The sequence below is a fragment of the Pipistrellus hanaki genome, assembly GCF_964339955.1.
Source record: "Pipistrellus hanaki genome assembly, chromosome: 15".
Lineage (NCBI taxonomy): Eukaryota > Metazoa > Chordata > Mammalia > Chiroptera > Vespertilionidae > Pipistrellus > Pipistrellus hanaki.
The window spans coordinates 23,577,482-23,598,240 of record NC_140517.1 but is presented as its reverse complement, the minus strand read 5'-3'; the positions used below and the strand labels follow the sequence as shown (position 1 = coordinate 23,598,240).

The 20,759-nt window shown below is 53.6% G+C and overlaps 1 protein-coding gene across 1 annotated transcript in view; it reads right to left on the bottom strand.

The window, feature by feature from the left end:
* Window positions 1-1,559: 1,559 nt before the first annotated feature.
* The window catches only part of ATP2C2 (ATPase secretory pathway Ca2+ transporting 2), a 54,744-nt gene continuing 35,544 nt past the window's right edge, over window positions 1,560-20,759 (bottom strand). The window contains exons 12-27 of the mRNA XM_084905556.1: window positions 17,466-17,590; window positions 17,203-17,300; window positions 16,246-16,347; window positions 16,017-16,106; window positions 14,812-14,913; window positions 11,885-12,041; window positions 10,378-10,548; window positions 9,491-9,588; window positions 9,345-9,395; window positions 8,414-8,580; window positions 6,737-6,805; window positions 6,527-6,643; window positions 5,094-5,241; window positions 3,802-3,900; window positions 3,523-3,664; window positions 1,560-1,858 (exon numbers count right to left, since the gene is read on the bottom strand). Of these exons, the coding sequence (XP_084761682.1) occupies window positions 1,740-1,858; window positions 3,523-3,664; window positions 3,802-3,900; window positions 5,094-5,241; window positions 6,527-6,643; window positions 6,737-6,805; window positions 8,414-8,580; window positions 9,345-9,395; window positions 9,491-9,588; window positions 10,378-10,548; window positions 11,885-12,041; window positions 14,812-14,913; window positions 16,017-16,106; window positions 16,246-16,347; window positions 17,203-17,300; window positions 17,466-17,590 (1,855 nt within the window). The 3' untranslated portion in view covers window positions 1,560-1,739. The remainder of the gene's footprint in view (window positions 1,859-3,522; window positions 3,665-3,801; window positions 3,901-5,093; window positions 5,242-6,526; window positions 6,644-6,736; window positions 6,806-8,413; window positions 8,581-9,344; window positions 9,396-9,490; window positions 9,589-10,377; window positions 10,549-11,884; window positions 12,042-14,811; window positions 14,914-16,016; window positions 16,107-16,245; window positions 16,348-17,202; window positions 17,301-17,465; window positions 17,591-20,759) is intronic.

Sequence of the window (20,759 nt, the reverse complement as noted above, 5' to 3'; positions counted from 1 at the left end):
GTAATTTTTGTTGTTATTGCAAGTATTAATCAACTCAGGTTCTTTTTTTATTGTTTTTAAAGGGGAAGCATATTTCTTGGGTCACTCTGCTGAAGGATCCTGAAAAGGGAGAAAGAGAGGGGCAGCAGGAAGTGTCCTGGCCTCAGAGCGAAGCCCCGTAGGAGGCTGTATGCGAGAAGCAATTCAGCCTTTACTGCTTAGCTGTTGCCGGGGAAGATATCACCTCTGCCCAAAGGTTTCTGCAGCCAGTCCCCTCAGTCTTTTCTTCTTCTTCCTTATTTATTTATTTATTTATTTATTTATTTAGCAGGGATGGTACATGTGTCTCTCTTTAGGGTCGGGGCAGAGGACCACAGGGACCCCCACCTCCCCAGGCCGTGACTGTCACTTTGGGGGGGATCTGGACTGTGGTGTCTGCAGGGGTTCACTCTGACCTCTACCCTGATCTGGCCCCGGTGTCACCATCCCAGGCAGTGTGTCGTCAGCTACTGAGGCTGGTGTGATAGTTACTTTCCTGTGTCAACTAGAGCGAGGCCACGGTGCCCGGTTGTTTGGTCACACACCAGCCTAGATGTTTCTGTGAGATGTTTAGATGGGATTAACCTTTTAAATCCGTAGCCTCTGAATGAATCAGATTCCCTTCATCATGTGGGTGGGCCGCATCCAATCCGCTGAAGGCTTAAGAGAAAAGACCGAGATCCCCGAGAAGGAAGGAACGCTGCCTCAGACTTGAGCTGCGATATCAACCCTTTCCTGAGTCCTTCCGGCCGGCCAGCCAGCCCTGACCATCAGGTGAGCCAGTTCCTTAAAACAGCCGTCGCCAACCTTTCGGACCTCACGGACCAACAGTGGTCTGTGGACCACTGGTTGGCAACCGCTGTCTTACAACAAACCTCTTTCCCTCCATCCTACTGGTTCCGTTTCTCTGGAAAACCCTGGCTAACACCTGGGCCTCATTTCTGGTTCTCCGTGGTGCTTTTTGCCCTCTGCAGACAGAGGCGTGGGGCAGAGACCGCTCTGCTCTGCCACCTTTCAGCTAGGAGGACAGGTGCGTGTTAAAAGCCTTTGGGGCAGTGGGTGATAAGGCTCCTGGTCAGCCAGGCGGGCAGTGTTCCAGGTCCTGGCTCTGAAGGGAAGGGCTGCTTCTCATCCACTTAAAAGCTGGGCCTTCAGGTAGAGCACTCCGGATGAGACTGCTGCCCCCACATAACATGGTAACGCGCACAGGCTGTGGGTTCCCAGCCTGGGCCCTTTTAGGAAAAACACTGATTCAATCCATCCAAGTAATAACCAGGCTCCTGGCCTAGCACTGAACAGAAGCACCCAAAGCCCCCGTCCGGTGGAGGAGGAGATGGGCCTAGAGGGCCAGAAGCCAGCCCTGTCCCAGCCCGCCCCGCCCCTTGTCCCAGGCCCCACCCCCCCTGCAGGCCCCCAGGCATTCTTCACTCAAGGGCTGCACGCATTGAGCTCTCGCACAAGGACACAGGCAGACGTGGTTTATAAAAATCACTGATTTAATAAATAGCGGGTGTTTCTGTGCAGCTTCCTCACAGTCCGTCCCAGAGCCCGAGGGGCACATGTGGATGCCGCCTGGGCCGAGTTTCCTGCTGGCTTCCCGGGGAACTGGGCGAGGGACCTCCTGCTGCGCGTCCTGGGAACACCCTTCTCTGAGGAGGGCGGGGGAGGGGTGCAGTCACATAAAAATATAGCTTATCTGGGGCTTTGGTGGTCGGGCTCCACTACGCATCTTCCTGGCGGACCTGGGCTCTCCGGGCCTTGGAGCAGAGTTTCTCACACAGTTTGAGGAGCTCCGACACGATGAACACGGAGGAGGCCAAACCAGTTAAGAGCAGCAAGTCTGTGAACAGGTAGGAGAGAGAAGGGTCAGCTCTGCCCAGGGCTCTGCCCCTGCCCCCCTCTAGGTTGGGCAGTGCCCAGCACAGGTCTTCCATGCAGCTCTCAGGACCCCTCACTGCAAGCTGCTCCCTACACCTCGTTCTAATGAGACAGACAGGCAAGGGGGCCAGGAGCCAGGGACAGCCTGCCATGGCCCTGAGCAGCTCCTCAAGGACCAGTAGCCTTTCTAGGGGGATCAGGGCAAGGGGCAGTGGGCAGGTTACCCAGGGCAGCTGCCCCTTCACCATCGCTTCTGGTCCAGCCCATCCTGGATTGTTCTGTGGGTTAACTCTTAAAGACCCCCTCCCCCGACCCCACTGCATGTCATTCATTGCTCAGAACCATCCCTGCTCCCTGTTGTCAACGATTTGGTATATGTGCTGCCGAGTCATAGTGTTTCCTTCAGGGTTGGTGAGCTGGCTTCTTCCCCAGTGGATGGAAACATAAATGAACATTTTTTGGGAGGGAGGGAGAGTGTCTTCTTTTGTCTGTTTCCACAGGACATTCCTAGGAGACCCAGGAGGACACTGCTTTTTAGATTTGGGGAAGAAAGCTGATTCCCCAGTCTTGCCTCAGGCCCCCGTGCCCAGCCTGGGGTTGCCTCCCCTGCTGCCCTGGGTGGGGTTGGCCAATGGGAAGCTTGGGCGTGAAGGGTGGAGGCGGGAAGGGGGTGGTATTTGCCCTGCTCCCTCCAAGTCCCTGTGGTCACGGTCTCTCTCTCTGCAGGGCAATGGTTCTCAACCTTCCTAATGCCCCAACCCTTTAATACAGTTCCTCATGTTGTGGTGACCCCCAACAATAAAATTATTTTCATTGCTACTTCATAACTGTAATTTTTCTACTGCTATGAATTGTAATGTAAATATCTGTGTTTTCTGATGGTCTTAGGTGACCCTGCTAGCGGTTCACAAGAACCCTGAGAGCCGCTGCTGTAGAATCTGCTATTGGTTTTGACCTGTGGGTCGAGAACTGCTGCTGTAGAGCCTAAGATCATCGGAAAATACAAATATTTACATTCTGATTCATAACAGTAGCAAAATTAGTTATGAAGTAGCAAGGAAAATAATGTTATGGTTGGGGGTCACCACAACATGAGAAACTGTATTAAAGGGTCGCGGCATTAGAAAGGTTGAGGACCACTGCTCTAGGGACTTCCTCCCCTTTAGGACCCAGCCCTCCTCCCACTGCTGCTCAGTCATCAGCCGCAGGCAAAGGAGGCCAAACCACCCCTGGCAGCTTCCCAAGTGAGAATGAGGGTGTGGGGAGGCCCAGTAAGGATGGGGAGAGCCCTGGGCTCCGCACGGGGAATGTGTGCAGAGAGCAGGTCATTAAGTCCTGTCCCTTTCAGCAATGCTATCCCTACTGGTGGCCCACTCCCATTCACTCCTTCTGGGGCACACGGCATGTCACAGGCTGAGCCTCCTTGCACAGGGGCGGGGAGGGGCCGAGGTGCCAGTCCCCTTCTGCCCTAGACGGTCCTCCTGCCAGAGGCACCTGCTCGCTGCAGTTCCCTGGGTTGTCCCTGCCCAGTGCAGGCCCCTGTCTGGTTCTCTGGGGACCCCACTCCCCAGCTTTGTGCTGGCCAATGTCTCTGGTGACCCCATCTTCCGGTTCCCTCCTACTCACCGAGCGCCCCCAGGTTCTCCGTCTGGAAGACCTTCTGCAGGGGGGGCACGTAGATCACGGCCAGCTGCCCGAGGAGGGACCCGAGGACCGAGTACAGGAACATGTGGTTCCGGAGGAAGCCGATCTCGAATATCAGCTTGGTCTGCGGGGAAGGCACACGCCCCGTCTCAGACAGGATGCCCGAGTCCCAGAGCCCCCGAGGGAATCGGGCAGGGACCCGTCTCGCTGAGAACACGGTTCGGTTCCTTGGGAGAGGAAGCGAGAGGCAGCAGGTCTCACCTGAGAGCGACAAGTCAGGGCATTGAAGAGGTCAAAGAACACGAAACAGGTGAAGGTCATGGTCGTGGTGCGCGGGGTGCTCGCCTTGTCCTCGGGGATCTGGAACACAAGTGCACGGGGAGGGGATGCAGCCCTGCCCTGAACTCGCCCATCGTGAGCCGGGCCAGGACACTGTCACCGCCTCGTGGCTCAGGCCACAGCACGTGAGCTGGACTAGAAACGGATCGAGGCCTCCCTGCAGTCCTGGGCCAAAGGTGCGGCCCAGAAGCATGTCTCCCGAGCCACGCCAGGGCCTGGCCCCGCTGTCAGTGCCTGGGAGGGGCTGTGAGCCTTTGCTCCGAATTGCATGCTGGGGAGGTGGGGTGAGGGAACCTCTCTTAAGTAAATGGAATGTCCCTGCCTCCAGCAGGTGACACTGCCACAGGTGCATCCACTTCACCGGTGTCCCTTCCTACAGGGAAGGCAGAAGGACCCCGACCCCATGGAGAACTAGGGCCTGGGAGGCTGAATGAACAAAGCCACAGACCCTCCCTTCTCTGGCACCGCTGGGACCAGTCTCAGGTCCCCTGGCTGACAGGTTGGGGGCGTTCAGGATTGAGAGGAGCTTCCCTCTGCCTGACTCAGGAGGCCATGAACCCTCTGGCACAGGTGCCCGTCACCATTCCTGCCTGAGACCCTCCGCTGGACCAGAGGGTCACCCGCCTCCCCAAATGGGGCAACTCAGGGGCCTGAGAACCTGCATTTCTCACAGGGTGCCAGGTGCTGATGCTGCCACGGAACACCCCCATCGCCCCACTCCCCACTGAGAACAACTGTGTTCCAACAGGAAGGTTCGCATCTCTCCCTCCACCAGGCTAAGGACACGCTGGCGGCGGTCCAGTGTCCCATCCGCTGCCTGCACATGGGTGATCGGGGGTAAAGGTCTGCATGGCCACCTGCCAGCTCCGCCTAGCTCACTGGGTGGCTGGGGAGGGGCCTCCTGAACCTGCAGGCCATGACACGACCTGACCCGGCAACAATGACCTCAGGGAACAACACAGGAGTTTCAGGAGATTTCAGATTGTTTCCGGGTGACAACACGAAGTAGAGGCAGGTGTCCCGCTTAGGAAAAAGTCTGAATCCTTCCCTCTGCCCCTGAGGCCTCACATCCCTCCTGCCTCTTCCCACCTCAGCAAAGTCAGCTCTCAGTCCCTCATCCTCCACCCCCCACCGCAGGGCCTGTCCACCTGTCCCCACGCCCAGCCCCGCGTCAGCCGCCAGGCACCAGTGGGAGCCCGTGAGCACGTCCTCACCTCTTTCCAGAAGATGAAGAGGGTCCCGCTGATGATGACAGCGGCCGACAGGAGGATCTTCAGGACGAGGGCTCTGCTGAGGATCATGTCTTTGACCTTCCTCGGCGGCTGCCGGAGGGTGTCTTTGTCCACCGGCTCTACGCCCAAGCTGCTCGGACAAAACGGGAAACGTTGGAATAAACCACTGAAAAAGGAACCCGAAGCAGAGATGTGCTCGTCACCATCCAAGGCTCAGCCAGGATGGGGAGGCGGCAAAGGCCTCCATGTTGTCCTGTGTGAGCCAGGGGCGTTCCCAGCCTCATGGGGCCCTCCATGGCCTTGCTGGAAGCTTGCCCTTTCCATCTTCTGACCCCCCCAACCACCCAGTCCCTTAGCTCCATCTGGAGAGACCCCCAGGGCCTGGACTCAGGGCAGCTTGCTCACCTCCTTCTATAACGCCCACACACACACACACACACACACACACACACACACCTTGGTCTTGAATCCACACTTAGTCATTTTTCTGCTCAATTTCCACCACCAGGGGACCGACCCAGAGCTGGGCCTGCCCCTTCCAGCTGGCCGGAGATACAGGATGCAGGCCCTGCCCACCACAGAACTCCCTGTCCACTAAGGGACACCTGCCTCAGCCCATTTCAAAACAGTGGTAGGTGGAGGAGGGCACCTAGGAGGGAACAGGCTGGGTGAGGCCCCAGCCCTGTGCTCAGGAAGCGTGTTTAGAAGAGGGAGCCTCGACTTTGGGGGTGTGAGGTGATGACAAAGCACAGCCCTCTTTCCTCAGCAGCTGTCACTGGTGATGATTATGCTAATTACAGTAACAGGACATCAGCTCCATCTGAAACAGCACCCACTGTGTGCTCAAGCACAGTGAGTGCCTTGTTTGCTTTGGCCATCCTGACTCCAAAGCTCGTTCTTCCTCCTTTTAGCTAGCCTAGCTCTCTTTTCTCATTCATTCAGCCACCAATTTACCTAGCTCTGCTCTATGCCAAGCACCATTGTAGGAGCTGGGGACACTGCAGGAACAAAAAACCTTGCCTCCATGAAGCTGACATTCTGAAGGGGAGATGGATTCTATATAATCAGGTAAGCAAGGAAATACACATTTTCCTGTCGGGAAAAATAAAGCAGGGTAAGGTGACAGAGGAGGGTGCTGTCAGAGTAATCAGGGAGGACTTCTGGAGGTGGTGACCTGAAGGAAAAGGACTGGGCCCTGCAGCTAGCCCAGGGAGAGCATCCCAGGCAGAATGTCCCACCATCCCCTGCCCTTCCTGGTGCTTCCCCCTGTGCCCAGTGTTGCACCACGCTTAAGTTTTCCGGGGTTTCCTAGGGCCAGTGATCGTGTTTGCCCACTCCGAGCCCCTGCACAGAGTTAGGGTGCAGTCCGTGGAGGCGGGCAGAACAGCGTGGTCCCGGCCAGCCCCGCGCCTCACCTCTGTGCGGGCGGCCCGTCCATGATGATGTTGATCCACAGGATCTGCATGGCGTTGAGGGGGTTGGGCAGGTTGCACATGGTGGACAGAGCGATGAGGCTCAAGGCCGCGATGCTCCTGTGGGGCACAAGCGGCAGAAGAGGGTGCTGTCACCAGTGCCAGCCATGCAGACGCAGCACCTGGCCCCGGGAGAGGCTGGCCTCGACTTACGTGCTCAGCTGAAACCGGACGAAGTTTTTGATGTTGTGGAAAATGCCCTTGCCTTCCTCCACAGCACTCCTGCAAGAGAGGAGGAAGCGCTGATGCACAAGGAGGGCCTGGCGGGAAGGCTCAGCCGCCTTGTCGGCTGCTAAAGGAAGTGATGGTGTCAGCCATTGGTGACGCCGTGCTTGGAACCCCCTCCTTCCCGTTTCCCCTGGCTGGCGTGCTTGGGGACACACTGATAGAGAAGGATGATGTCCCAACAGGTACCATCAGCTGCTGGGGACAGGTTCCTGAGCCACGATCACCATTCTATCTGAAGACTAAGTCACTCTGTCACGTGACCCCAGGGATCTCAGCCCTCAGCCAGGACTCCTGAAGTGCCTACTGCACCTCCCACTCACCCTGGCCAGAGGCACAGCGAGACTAATTAGATCCAGTGCTTAGGTCGGGGCATACAAGAAGAGAGAGCTGGTTCCACCATCTGCTGTATTTTCAGAAGAGCTCTTTGCATGTGAAAGTCCTGGATCACTGATGTTGTAGAAAACTATCTAATCCCTCCCTTTTTTTGGCTAAAAATTTTGCAAAGGAACTGAAGCTGTAGAGCTATAGATTAACTACGTTTTCTCACTAAGAGCAACTGTTTCAAGAATCCCCAAGGTGCCCAAACCAGTTTGGCTCAGTGGATGGAGCGTTGGCCTGCGGACTGAAGGGTCCCAGGTTCGATTCCAGTCACGGGCATGTACATTGGTTGCGGGCAACATCCCAGTGGGGGTGTGTGCAGGAGGCAGCTGATGTTTCTCTCTCATTGATGTTTCTAACTATCTCTCTCCCTTCCTCTCTGTAAAAAAAAAAAACAAAAACAAAAAAAAAACAATAAAATTTATTTAAAAGAATTCCCAAGGATCTTTTGTAAAGTCGACAATCACATCAAACTTCAATATTTGATATCAGGTTTAAGAAGAGTTTTCCCTGCCGAGACCGGTTTGGCTCAATGGATAGAGCGTCGGTTTGGGGACTGAAAGGTCCCGGGTTCGATTCCGGTCAAGGGCATGTACCTTGGTTGCGGGCATATCCCCAGTAGGGGGTGTGCAAGAGGCAGCTGATCGATGACTCTCTCTCATCGATATTTCTAATTCTCTATCTCTCTCCCTCTCTGTACAAAATCAATAAAAAAATAAAAATAAAAAAATTAAGAAGAGTTTTCCCGATCCCCAACGATGTTAATGACCTGGGCATTTCTGTCCAATCTCTTTTCAGTTCATGAAATGTACGTATCAACGCAAACACAACAATAGACTCAAGGTGAACGTACTCATTTCTCTCACTGATGCCATTCGTGTAACACCACAGGGTGAGCACGTCTCTGTCATTCAAATGCTCTTCAAAACGAGTTTTCTAATGGCCACGTCGCACTGCCATCTCCCGCTGCTGGCATTGAGGGTGACCCAGGATTGCCTTGTGCACGGGCTGTAGCTCCCCGTCCGCCCCAGGCTTTTCCACCTGCTGCACAGTCTGCAACATTCCCGGGTGCCGCCTCCCGTCACCCCAGGTGGCCCCATGACCCCGCTTTCAGTGGTGTTTGGGCCCGAGGACACCTTGTATTTACAGCTCAGCAGGTCCCAGGGGGCGGCTGGTTCACCCCCTCATCTCTGCCACTAAAAAAACGCCCAAAGAGCAACTTACATGATGGCTGAGAAGTCATCATCCACCAGGATCATGTTGGCAGCCTCTTTGCTGACATCTGTCCCCGTCTGCCCCATGGCGATTCCGATGTCTGCAGCCTTCAGGGCCACCGCGTCGTTCACCCCGTCCCCCGTCATGGCCACAATTGCCCCCGACTCCTGCAGAGCCTTTGGCAAGAGGAGGCGAGTGGAGTGATGCCGCCTGAGGCCCTTCCTTCTAGATCCTTCCTTCCCTCCTGACGCTCTGTCTCTCTCACACTGTGGCTGACAGCAGAGACCCCTCTCTGAAGGGCACTGGCGTCAGCTGGCCCGAGTCCGGATCCCAGCTCCCTCTGCACTAACTGGGGGAAGTGGGCAAGCCTTGAATGTCTCAATCTCAGTTTCTCCATCTGCAAAATGGAAACAGCAGCCCTTCCATCCCAGGCTGGAGTTAACAATATGCCAAAGACCACTCGACTAACAAAGGCTAGCCTCTTCTTAGTTTCCCTTTGTATTACCCAACTCCCACTCCCCAATTTTGGTGTAGGCCAGTGGTCAGCAAACTCATTAGTCAGCAGAGCCACATATCAACAATACGCCGATTGAAATTTCTTTTGAGAGCCACGTTTTTTAAACTTAAGCTTCTTTAACGCCACTTCTTCAAAAAAGACTCGCCCAGGCTGTGGTATTTTGTGGCAGAGCCACACTCAAGGGGCCAAAGAGCCGCATGTGGCTCATGAGCCGCAGTTTGACGACCACAGGTGTAGGACGCAAAGGGCCCCCAATCAGTTCTTCCCTCCCCAGAGGCTGGAAAAAGGAACCGCTGATGCAGCTGCCCTGGACCCAAGGGAGGAGGCCAGGCTTGAGGATGGCGAGGCTCCCGCCAGCCAGGCCCTGCGCCATCCCGGGCCCCAAAGGACACGAGGGGCGGCACCTGTCTCCCCACAGCTTACCTTTATGATTTTGAGTTTGTGCTTCGGGCTGGTCCTGAAGAAGACAGACACCTGCATACAGAGGCGTGAAAGGGCAGAGCCCGTGAGTGGGAAGCCTGAAACCCAGCGCCCTCCCTGCTCCCCGCGAGCCCCCGGGGGGACCCTACCTTCCCCACACGGTCAGCCAGCTTGCTCGGCTCCATACTGTCCACCTCCTCCCCGGACATGGCACTCAGCTTCCCGTTGCACAGGCCGATGTTCTGTCCTGCGTGGCAGGGAGAGTCCGCGCTCAGGGCGTGCTCCCAGCCTGCAGCCGTGCTCCCTGGCCTCCTCCTACCCCCTCGCTCACCTACCCAACATCACGCCCTGCCCTGGCCACGGAAGAGCAAGAGTAAAACCACGATGGCTACCTATTGCTGAGCACCTGCTATGTGACACGATCTAATTCTACCCACAGGATTAGCCCACAACGAAGGCCATCTTATCCCCACTTCAAAGACAGCAGACCGAGAGGGAAGTAACGTCCCAGGGTCACAGAGCTGGTGGGTGGTAACCGGAACCTGGCCCCACAGTACCAGGCAGCCTAGGGACGGAGGGGCAGGAAAACTGAGGTGTGACCGCCCTCAGAGTAACAGGAAGAAGGTTAAGGGGGCAGGGGGGCCTAGCTAGCCCTCTGCTGACGAAGAGCCTGAGGGTCAGAGCGGTCCAGTGATTTTGCCAAGAGTTCACAGCTGATGCAGAAGCCAGACTGGAACTACACACTGGGTGGGACCGATGCTGCCTGCGAAGGGGAAGATCATGGATGAAAAGCCCTGGCACATAGTAGGCTTTCATGATTCATGAGGGCTTTGACCCTTCTGGAGAACCTGCCAACGTATCAGAGCTGGCAGCCTTGGACGGTGGCATGCCGGGACGTGCAAACTTAAAGCTCAGCATCTTTTCTCAGTACCAAGCAGGTGAGCTCTCCTGACCAGGCTCGTGGGGGAGGAACCAACGGCAGGACCCCGCTCTAAAGGGTGGCAGGTCCTGTCTCCCTCCCCCTCCGCCCGCTCACCTATCGCCAAGGCCGTCTCCAGGGCATCCCCCGTGATCATCTTCACGGACACGCCGGACTCGGAGAGCACCTGCACGGCATCCTTCACGCCGGCCCTCGGAGGGTCGATGATGCCCACGAGACCCAGAAACGTCAGCTGCCCCAGCTCGGGCCCAGAAGCCAGGGCCAGCACTGCGGAGAGAGCAGAGCCACCGAGGCGTCACCGGGACCGAGGGACTGATGCTGGCCGCAGTCAGCCCTGGCCCCGCTGTGTCGCAGTTCCTCCTGGCGGTGAGGGGCTTGGGCACCGAGTTCCCGGACCCCGGAAGGGGAGGCAGAGATCTGTGCGGTGGTCACAGGCCTGCCCAGGGCAGCGCACCTCACCCCAAACAGAGATGCTGAGACAGCTCCCCTGGCCGCAAATAAGGCCGCTGTCCAGGGTGCTACAAACCCCACCCCACCCCAATAAGAGCGCCTTTGAGAAGGCCTGTAAAGTCTATGGGTTCCCCTCGTCTGCTCTGTTTTTTCGTTTTGTTTTTTTAAATATATTTTATTGATTTTATACAGAGAGGAAGGGAGAGAGATAGAGAGTTAGAAACATTGATGAGAGAGAGTCATCGATCAGCTGCCTCTTGCATACCCCCTACTGGGGATGTGCCCGCAACCAAGGTACATGCCCTTGACCGGAATCGAACCCGGGACCCTTCAGTCCCCAAGCCGACGCTCTATCCATTGAGCCAAACCGGTCCTGGCTCTGCTCTGTTTTGTCACCCCAGCAGATGGGATAGCAGCTCCAAAGGTTAGGGAAGATGTGCGTGAGGCAAACACAGGGGAGAGGACTCTTGTTTTGGTGGCACACAAGCCAGGCCTAGCTCCTAGTGGCCCCTTATTAATACCGGAGGGGGCTGTGGTCCGAAGCCTCCGCCGCGCCTCCCTAGGACAGCGGCCCTGTGCCCACACAGGTGCTGGTCCCCTTTCCCGAGGCCGAGACCCCCCCCCCCCCCCCCCGCTCACTCCTGCCAGCGAGCTGCTAGCGACAACGTACAATGTGTTTCTAAGGGGGAAACCAAGGCCCCGGAAGCCAGTGAGGCAAGCCCGGGGCTGCCCATCTCCCCGAGGGATGCACGTGTTCCAGAGTTTCTCCAGACTTCCTCTGAAAGCCGACAGGCTGAGAAATGACGCGGCAGGAAACGGGCCTTTCCACACTCAGCCCATCAGGGGAGGCCCTGGCCCCGGTGCAGAGCACTGCAACCGGCTGCCTTGACTGACAAGAGCGCTAGGCTCTCCTGACAGTCAGCGCTGAGCAAGACAGCCAGGAAAATCGCTGTTTCCGGGGCATCCATTCATCTTAGAAAACTCGGGAACAGGGAGCCGCCTCTCCTCATCCTGAGCTGCCCCTGGATCAATGGGTGTCTTTGGTGGGGAGGGGGTGGGGGGCCTATCCATTCCACACTTGCTTGACTTTCATTGGCTACTGCCTGCTGCCACTCTGACATCCCCTCACCGACCGAGGACCCTGAGCACTGACCCCGCAGGCCAAGCGACCCCATCCTCTTCTCTGCCTGCTGGCAGGAGGCCCGCTGCTGGGGCGTCAGCGGCAGGGCGATGCCCCCGTTGTTGTACTTGGTGCAGTAGCGAACCACCTCCTCGAAGGCCCCCTTCATGAAGTAGATGTCTTCCTGCTCCTAGAAAAGGACAAAAGGGGGAAAACCTGTCACAGGGGGCTTCCTGGTGATGTCACCTCATCCACAGGGAGGTGTGTGCGGCAGGGGACTGATTTACAGGGGACCCTCAGCGCTCTCCGGGGATGGAGCGTTCGGGTAAGTTACGGGAAACCCACACCATGGAATACCACGCAGCCCATGAAAGGCACAGGCTGATCTTTGACCCCCCCACCCCCCCACCCCTCCACCCCCCTGAATTATGTCACCGTGTTAATGTCACTCAGCATGTTTCATTAATGGTTCACATCTCAGCCGGTGTGTGTGTTAGGTGTGTGACCGACCGCTAGATGTCTGTTTCAGAACAAGACGGTGAAGGGGAGTTAGCTCAGGTGGGAGGTGGGTAAGGAGAGAAGGGGCAAATTATAAAGAACCTCTACTTTTAAAGCCACATTTCCATATTTTTTAAATCCTCACCCAAGAACCTGTTTATTGATTTTAGAGAGAGAGGAGGAAGGAGAGGGAGGGAGGGAGGGAGGGAGGGCAAGAGAAAGAGACACATGGATGTGAGAGAGAAACATCGATTGCTTGCCTCCTGTAGTACCCCAACTGGGGATCAAACCTGCAACTTTTTGGTGCACTGGATGATGCTCCAACCAACTGAGCCACCCTGGCGGGCCATAGATTTTTCACGAGACTATAATACATTCACCTTCAGGAGGATGATTTGAAGGTATTAAGACTTTTCTTTTCTTTTCTTTTTCTTTTCTTTCTTTTTTTTTTTTTTTTTTTTTTTTTTTTAACAAATCTATAACCTCTTTCAAGCACCTAGAATTGACATGTCCATCCAAGACCTGGAATGAGCTGGCAGAGTTGCCCCCTGCCCTGAACGAGATGAGAAATCTCAGCATGGACAATACGTGATAGATTCCAGAAAGAATGGGGGAGAAGGGGATGGTTGGAGGAAAAGGCAGAAGGCAATACAGTAAAAAGCAGTTTTTAAAAAAAGATTTTTTTTTTGTGCTATCTGGTTTGGCTCAGTGGATAGAGCGTCGGCCTGTGGACCGAAGAGTCCCAGGTTTGATTCTGGTCAAGGGCATATGCCTGGGTTGTGGGCTTGATACCAGTAGGGGGTGTGCAGGAGGCAGCTGATCAATGATTCTCTCTTATCATTGATGTTTCTATCTCTCTCTCTCCCTTGCCCTCCCTCTCTGAAATCAATATATATGCCTAAGCGACTGTCTGATCAGTAGCTATGATGTGCACTGACCACCAGGGGGCAGACACTCAACTCAGGAGCTACCCAGCTGTGGTTCTTGGGGAGAGGAGGGAGCCTGATTCCGGGGTGGGTCACCTGAGAACTGCTTCTCACAATCTGGGACCCCCCGGGGAATGTCATAGAGCTGGTTTTGGCCTGATCCCCGCAGGCCAGGCTGAGGGACCCCACCTGCCAGAGGGACCCCACTCACTCTGCAGATACCTGTTGAGCCCTGGCGCTGCCCCAGGCGCAGCTGGCCGGGGAGGAACCGTGGGAGGCTGGCTCCAGGGCATGTCCAGCCCATCTTGCCCAGTCCCGCCCCACCAGCTACCTTCTAATTAATTTTCTTTCAATGTGCATGAATCCATGCACTCGGCCTCTAGTGTGTGTGTGTGTGTGTGTGTGTGTGTGTGTGTGTGTGTATATATATAAAAGAAAAGATTATTTTTATTGTAGAAAATATGTAAAGCCACAAAAAATTTAAAAAGAAAAAAAAAAAAAGAGTCAGCTGAATCCCCACCATGAATAGTTTGGTATATAGTCCTTTAATCACTTATAACATGCACACATGTGTGTCTATGCATGTGTGTACGTGTGAGCTCACTGTTCACACCCTTTGTGGGGGACCCCCTTCAGAAATGAAGAATTGGTCCTTCATTGTGACAGTTAAATAAGCTCACGTGTGTAAAAAACTTAGCGTGGGATGCAAAGGAAGGACCTAAGTTAACAATGGGGTCCATTTATCAGAAGCCTAGGGCCGCTCTACCCGTGTTTCCCCGAAAATAAGACATCCTCTGAAAATAAGACCTAGTGCATGGAAAAATAAGACATCCCCTGAAAATAAGATCTAGCGCATCTTTGGGAGCAAAAATTAATATAAGACACTGTCTTATTTTCGGGGAGACAGGGTAGTAGTAATTACTCAGCAACTATATTACAGGCCAGGGACTCCGCCTTGAGCTTGCATCCGAATCCCTGCAAACACAGATTACTGGAGCCTACCCCTGGGATTCAGGAGTTCAGTTGGAACCTGAGAATCTGCATTTCTGTTTGTTTGTTTTTGTTGATCCTCACTCGAGAATATTTTTCCATTGATTTTTAGAGAGAGAGTGGAAGGAAGAGAAGGAGAGGGAAACACACACACACACACAGAGAAACATTGATGTGAGAGAGACACATCGATTGGTTGCCTCCCTTAGGTGCCCCATAGGGGCTGGGGATTGAGCCTGCAACCAAGGTACATGCCCTTGACCAGAACCGGACCCAGGACCCCTCAGTCCAAGGGTCAATGCCCTAACCAATTCTAACAACTTCCCAGTTGGTACGGGAACCCCACGTGGAAGACCAGGAACTCAGTTTAAAAATCTCAGAAGACCCCAGATAGCCAAAGACTTAATTGCTATCACCATACTGTCATGTGTTTGGAACCTCACAGAAGCAATGGAAACTAACCCTCTCGCTGATGTCTGCATTTGCTCGATTTGGGGGGGGGGGGGGGGAGGGATGTGGCGGAAAGGGGCCAAGAAGCAAACTCACCTCATTCTTGGGGCTGCACTTGACTGCCATCCACTTCTGCTCTGAACTGAACGGGATCTCTTGTTTTCTCACGTAGGAATCTTTAATGCCACTTAAGTCCATCTAGGGTAATAAAACGGGAGTTTTCAATGAGGCATTCTAAAGCAATTTCTATGCAAAGCTCGGTCCATTGAAATGACTCCCTAATGAAACCATCTCGGGCAGATGAAATATCCAAGCATTTAGGTCACAGAGAAAGGACATTTGCTTTCAAATGTTCCAACCAGGAAAAAAACCACCTCTTTTATCTTGTCTCAGGGGCAGAACCACGTGGACCCTGAAACAGCTCCCAGCTGAGACTTGCCCAGAGACAGGAGCCTGTGGGGTCCCTTCAGAAGAAATGTCAGACTCGAGGATGGAGACATCTCTCCCAGAAGGGTCCCCTGGGTCAGAGGGTGGCCTGTTGTCTCAGCCTGGGGTCCTCACCAGATCTGATGTTTGTTGGCTCTTTGATGGTTTGCCGGCCAGTTAGTTGACAGCTTTGAGCCTCAGTTTCCCCAACTGACCACGAATCCTAACCTCGCATCCCGTTGCCTCACAAGGGGTGAAAAGGGGTCCTTAGGAAAGCAAAAAATCCACTTTCTAAATATTAAAGTGCAGCCCGCCGAAACAGGTTTGGCTCAGCGGTAGAGCGTCGGTCTGTAGACTGAAAGGTCCCGGGTTCGATTCCGGTCAAGGGCATGTACCTTGGTTGCGGGCACATCCCTGGTAGGGGGTGTGCAAGAGGCAGCTGGCCGATGTTTCTCTCTCATCGACGTTTCTAGCTCTCTCTCTCTCCCTTCCTCTCTGTAAAAAAATAAAATATATTAAATATTTAAAGCGCAGACATGCATGCAGTACACTAACAGACATTCAACGTATCTGTGGCATTAAAATTCCATGGAAGGAGTGACTAGGGAAAATGCCTAAAAAGGTTCCTGAAGGAGGGTATTATGGGTTGCACTGTGTCCTTCCACCAGGTGTGTTGAAGGATCTTATTGGAAATAGGGTCTTTGGAGACGTAACCACGGTTAGTTGAAGTCTTTAGGGCAGGCCTAATCCAATAAGGCCGGTGTCATGGTAAGAGGAGGATGGACATACAGGGAGGACGCCGTGGGAAGACAGGGTCTAACCGCTGAGCCCTGGGGCCAAGGGAATGCATAAAAAAGAAATAAAACATTTCCCACCTTCATTGCCAGGGCGATCAAGGCGCCTTCCGTGGGCTGTCCCATCACGGAGTTCTTCCTGATGATGGCGTTGTTGGCCACACAGCCTGCCTGCAAGGGGGCATTTCGGAATCTTTAGTTAATATTTGGAGCCTGCCCCCAACGGGTCCCGGGCCCATTCGGGCTGGAGAGAATCCCCATCAGCCCCATGTTAAATGCATCTTTCTCTCACGGCGCCGCTGACACCTACCTCCACCAGCTTCCCCACGGACACGTTGGAGAACTCCTTCACGACTTCCTTCGACGGTAAAAGGCAGACTGTCCCTTGGCCGTTATACCCAACTCCGCTGACCTGCAGGGCAGAGGGACAGAAAGGATGTCCTCCAGAGTCAGAAGTACACTCCTCTGGCTCAGCCCTGGCATCTTTTCTGGGGGTTCATTCCAAGGACAAAATCCTGGCCGCAGCCCCGGCTTCAAGCACGGAGATAGATGCTCCCGGCAGGATTGCATGTTCGAGGAACACCCCACTAACCGCCTCGAGTCATAAACGGCAATGATTCTGCGCTGCAGCCAGAAGTCTGGGTAAGAAAACCAAGTAACCGCACAGGAGAGTGCTTCTGTTCTAGAAAGAGCTCGGCAAACCTCTCCTTCTAGCGCCAGATAGCAAATTTTTAGCCTTTGTGGCCCGTGCACATCTCTTGCGACGACTCAGCTTTGCTGCTTGGCGTGAAAGGAGGCACTCACTACATATGAACAAAAGGGGTGGCCGTGTGCCAACACACTGTATTTGCAAAAGTAGGCGCTGGCCCAGGCCTGGCACGGCTGACCCCGTGGTATGGAAGGTTTTGTGAAAAAAGCAGCAAGATACAGAACTGCACGTTCCGGGAGCTCACCACTGTGCTGACCCGCAGGAGAGACTCAACGCCCTAATGGACTCAGCGGTGAGTGTACCTTGGGAGATTACTGGTAAGAGTCCTCTAGCTTTTCAACTTTATAATGTGCTCATTATTAAAGATAATAAAAAAGGAAGATGGCTATCTTAAGTCAGCCATGTTCCTTGCAGCGACTGGTAACAAGGAATTTGCACAATATAACCCCCGTTTGCTTTCCCCGTGTTTTCTAGAACACTCCGGTGCTTTCTTCAGGAAGGCAAGGGTCTGGCAGGACACACCCTTGTCTTGAACCTTGTAATTCACACAGCACTCACCTCGGCATGGAGCCCATCAGACGTTACGAGTTGGCTGACAGTCATTTCGTTGGCAGTCAGGGTCCCCGTCTTATCTGAACAGATAACATTGCAGCAGCCTGGCCGGAGAAACAGCACAGTTTATTTTAAAAAATAAAATTTTAAAAAAAGCAGTTCATTGCCACCAACTCTCAGGCCTATGAAATGCCCACATCGAATGAACATGGCACCAAGACATCCATTCAACCCAGTTTTTAAGGATTCAGCCGGCTGGGGTCCCTCACCTAAAGTCTCCACGATTGGTAGCTTCTTCACAATGACCTGCTTCTTGGCCATCCGCAGCACTCCCAGGACCAGCGTAACCATGACAACGATGGGCAGACCCTCAGGAATGGCAGCCACGGCCAGGCTGGATCGAAAGGCCAAATGGGTCACATTTAAATGTACTTAAGAATGATACAAGTTCCAACTGGGAATGACAACATGTTCACTTGGTGAAACTTGTCTCTAGTGTCCCCAAAGTTTCTGTTCTGTTCTCTGTTCCCCATCCCATGATGCACCTGCCGCCTTCTCTAACATCCACTGTGCTGAACCCCAACCCCCCCCCCCCCCACACACACACACACACACTCCTGCGTTTGGGGAGGGATTTCATCTATTAGACATCCACATTTTAGTGTGAATTAGCCTGCCAGCTGTCTTGCCTCTTTAAGTGCTTCTGCGTTTAAATGGTTCTCATTTATTAAAGAGAAAAGTTTCTGGGCCCTGGGAAAGGAATTTAGTAGGAAGGCAATTAGTAGGAAGTGGAATTTTTTGCTCCAGTGGGTTCTCCCTTAAATTTCACTTCTCATTGGTCTAATGGTTTAGACATGCCTGGTAGGGAAGCTAGACAGAAAATTAAAATGAGGGAGGCAAAGTGACACGGCTATGCCTTTAGCAGACCTGTTTGGGGTATCTGCTCACTTCTTTACCATCCCTCCAATCCTTCACTGTGTGACCTCGCTTTCCCGTAGCCACGGTTGGCTGGATTAGAGGAGACCATGTGTTCCAAGCTGAACCAATGAGCTTCTAGTATTTGGGAATCTGAACTGGGATTGTGAACATGGATCCCCTTCCTGTGGGCAGGATGTCAATGTGTAGTAGGTTGGTTAGAGCATCGTCCCTGTATGCCAAGAAGGGGCTCTCTCTTGCCTCAGTTTGGCTCCAGAGCATTGGGGCTGACTGCTCCTCCATCCCCCATTCCTGGGCTGGCCTGACCGAGGGCAGGGGGCCGGATAATGACCAGCTGACCTCAGGCTGATGGGGGAGGCTGGAGATGAGCGGAGGAGAGGGTCCTTTTGTGCAGATCTGTGCAGTAAGCGTCACCACGCCACACCCACCAGGGCCACCCTCTGCACGGGAACCTCCAGCAGAACCCTGCAGCCTTCAGTCAATATTTGCTGAGTGAACGAACTCACAAGTGAATAGAGGGCAGGAGTCTCGACCCGCACTGGCCTAGCACATAGGAGAGCTCTGTGCGGCTGGTTAGTCATCAGAAAGCCTAGCTGAGCAGGCCCATTCAACCACAGCCACACACAGCTAACGTATTTCATCCGCTCTGAGACAAGACTGCTGGTGAAGGACACCGCCATCTTGTGTACTGCTCAGAGAAAAAAATACCGCCGATTCATCAGCCACACAGTGCTTTGTCGCAAAGTCTGACTTCAGAGAAGTTAAAATGTGAAAAAGGATGTACATATTAGACTCAAAGAAGCACAGTAACGATGGTGGCCTTTTGCCCGGAGACAATGGAGCATTCAGCTATAGAAACCAGGACGACTGACTGGTTGAGGGTCTGTGCCTGGTTGCCATGGGGATGGCAAGAAGGCTTGCTTGGTTTATGGCTCAGGCTGGTAAGGCTAACTAAACAAACATCTGCGAGGGTTATGAGGGGACTTCCCCCCCTGTGCGGCGTGGGGAGGGTGATTTCCGTACCGGGAAGCTTGCAGAGGAACAAAAAACGAATCCACAAACTGATAAAGATGAGAATGGAAAAGCAAGTGTACCGTGGGCCATCCTGAGTGTCTCTGGAGGCAGAGGGAACAGGATAACGTGTTTAAAAGGGTGACTCCCATTTATTTGTTTTGAAGAATCTCCTCACTGGCTATCCTGCCATCGCTACACTCCGACTTGGTGGTCCCGAGTGACTTCAATTCTGCTAAAAACCTCCGTTCAGAGTCACAAGTGAAATGAACAGTGAGTTTTCTCTTAACGGTAAGTTACCCCAGATCCCGTGGAATGAATGAGAGGAAATCGGGAATGGCCTTGGGCAGGTAGGGGGGATGGACAGGGAAGCCTTTTTTTTGTTCTTTTCCTGGAAGTACTTAGCCGTCTGGCTCGCAGGACTTCCCTTGGCTTATAAGGCGGGAGTGGAAAGTTCACTGCGTTGGGGAGGTCTTTGGCACTCAAGCACAGGGAGGGTGATTTTTGTAAATTTTAAATTGGAAGCTCCGAGTTTGGATTTTTACAGGCTATATTACAAATGCCTATTACAGGCAGTCATTAAGAGGAAAAATATTCACTTACAAAAGAGGTGATAATTTAAGCAAATCATAAATGTTGCAAATTAAATATTTCAACAACTTGAAGTGAGCCCATCAAAGAATGTGAAAATATAAATCTACCTCTCCTGCCATCACCCGCCCGACTGCCTTGTCGCTGGAACACTCCCTCTGGGGGCTGATGTCTTCCCTGGCCCTGCTTCTTGCTGGACCCTGCCCAGGGCTGCTCGGAGAGCTTCCTGAACCCGGAGCATCAGCATCCATCTTATTGTTTGCTGATGGTCAGGTTCACACACATAAGCTTGACGATGTGCCAGAGACACGCCCGGGCCTAGGAGCAGGGCTCTCCTGCCCACACCGCTCACTCAGCACTGGGAAGCAGCATCTCTGTCCCAGCACAGACGGGGTGCCGGCCCCTGCGAGGTGCGGCACTGTGGTTCACTGTACCGACCATTGCACACGGGTGTGTTATGTAACCCCGAGAGGCTCAGGGACCCGGTGAATAGCAGCACTCCTAACGGTCTGCTCCGTGCTTTCCTTTGTTGTCTTTTCTGAGATGCAATTCACATGCCCCCAAATTCACCCGCTTCAAGTATGCAACTCGGTGGTTTATAGTGGAGTCAGCATTGTGCAACCATCACCAAAATCGAGTTCAGAACATTCTTATCACCCCAGGGGGATCCCTGTAACTGTCAGCAGTCCCTCCTCGGCCCAGCCTGGGACCACAAGTCTGGTTCCGGCCTCCATGGAGTCGCCTAATTTGGACATTTCACACAAAGTTATGCGTATGTGCTCTCTGTGTCTGGTTTCCTTCCCTAGCATCATTTTTTTGTTTGTTTGTTTTTTTCTGTGTGTGTGTGTGTGTGTTTTTAAAAATATATTTTATTGATTTTTTTTTTACAGAGAGGAAGGGAGAGGGAGAGAGAGTTAGAAACATCAGTGAGAGAGAAATAACAATCAGCTGCCTCCGGAACACCCTCTACTGGGGATGTGCCTACAACCTAGATGATTCCCCCGGGAAAGACGGACCAAGACGGT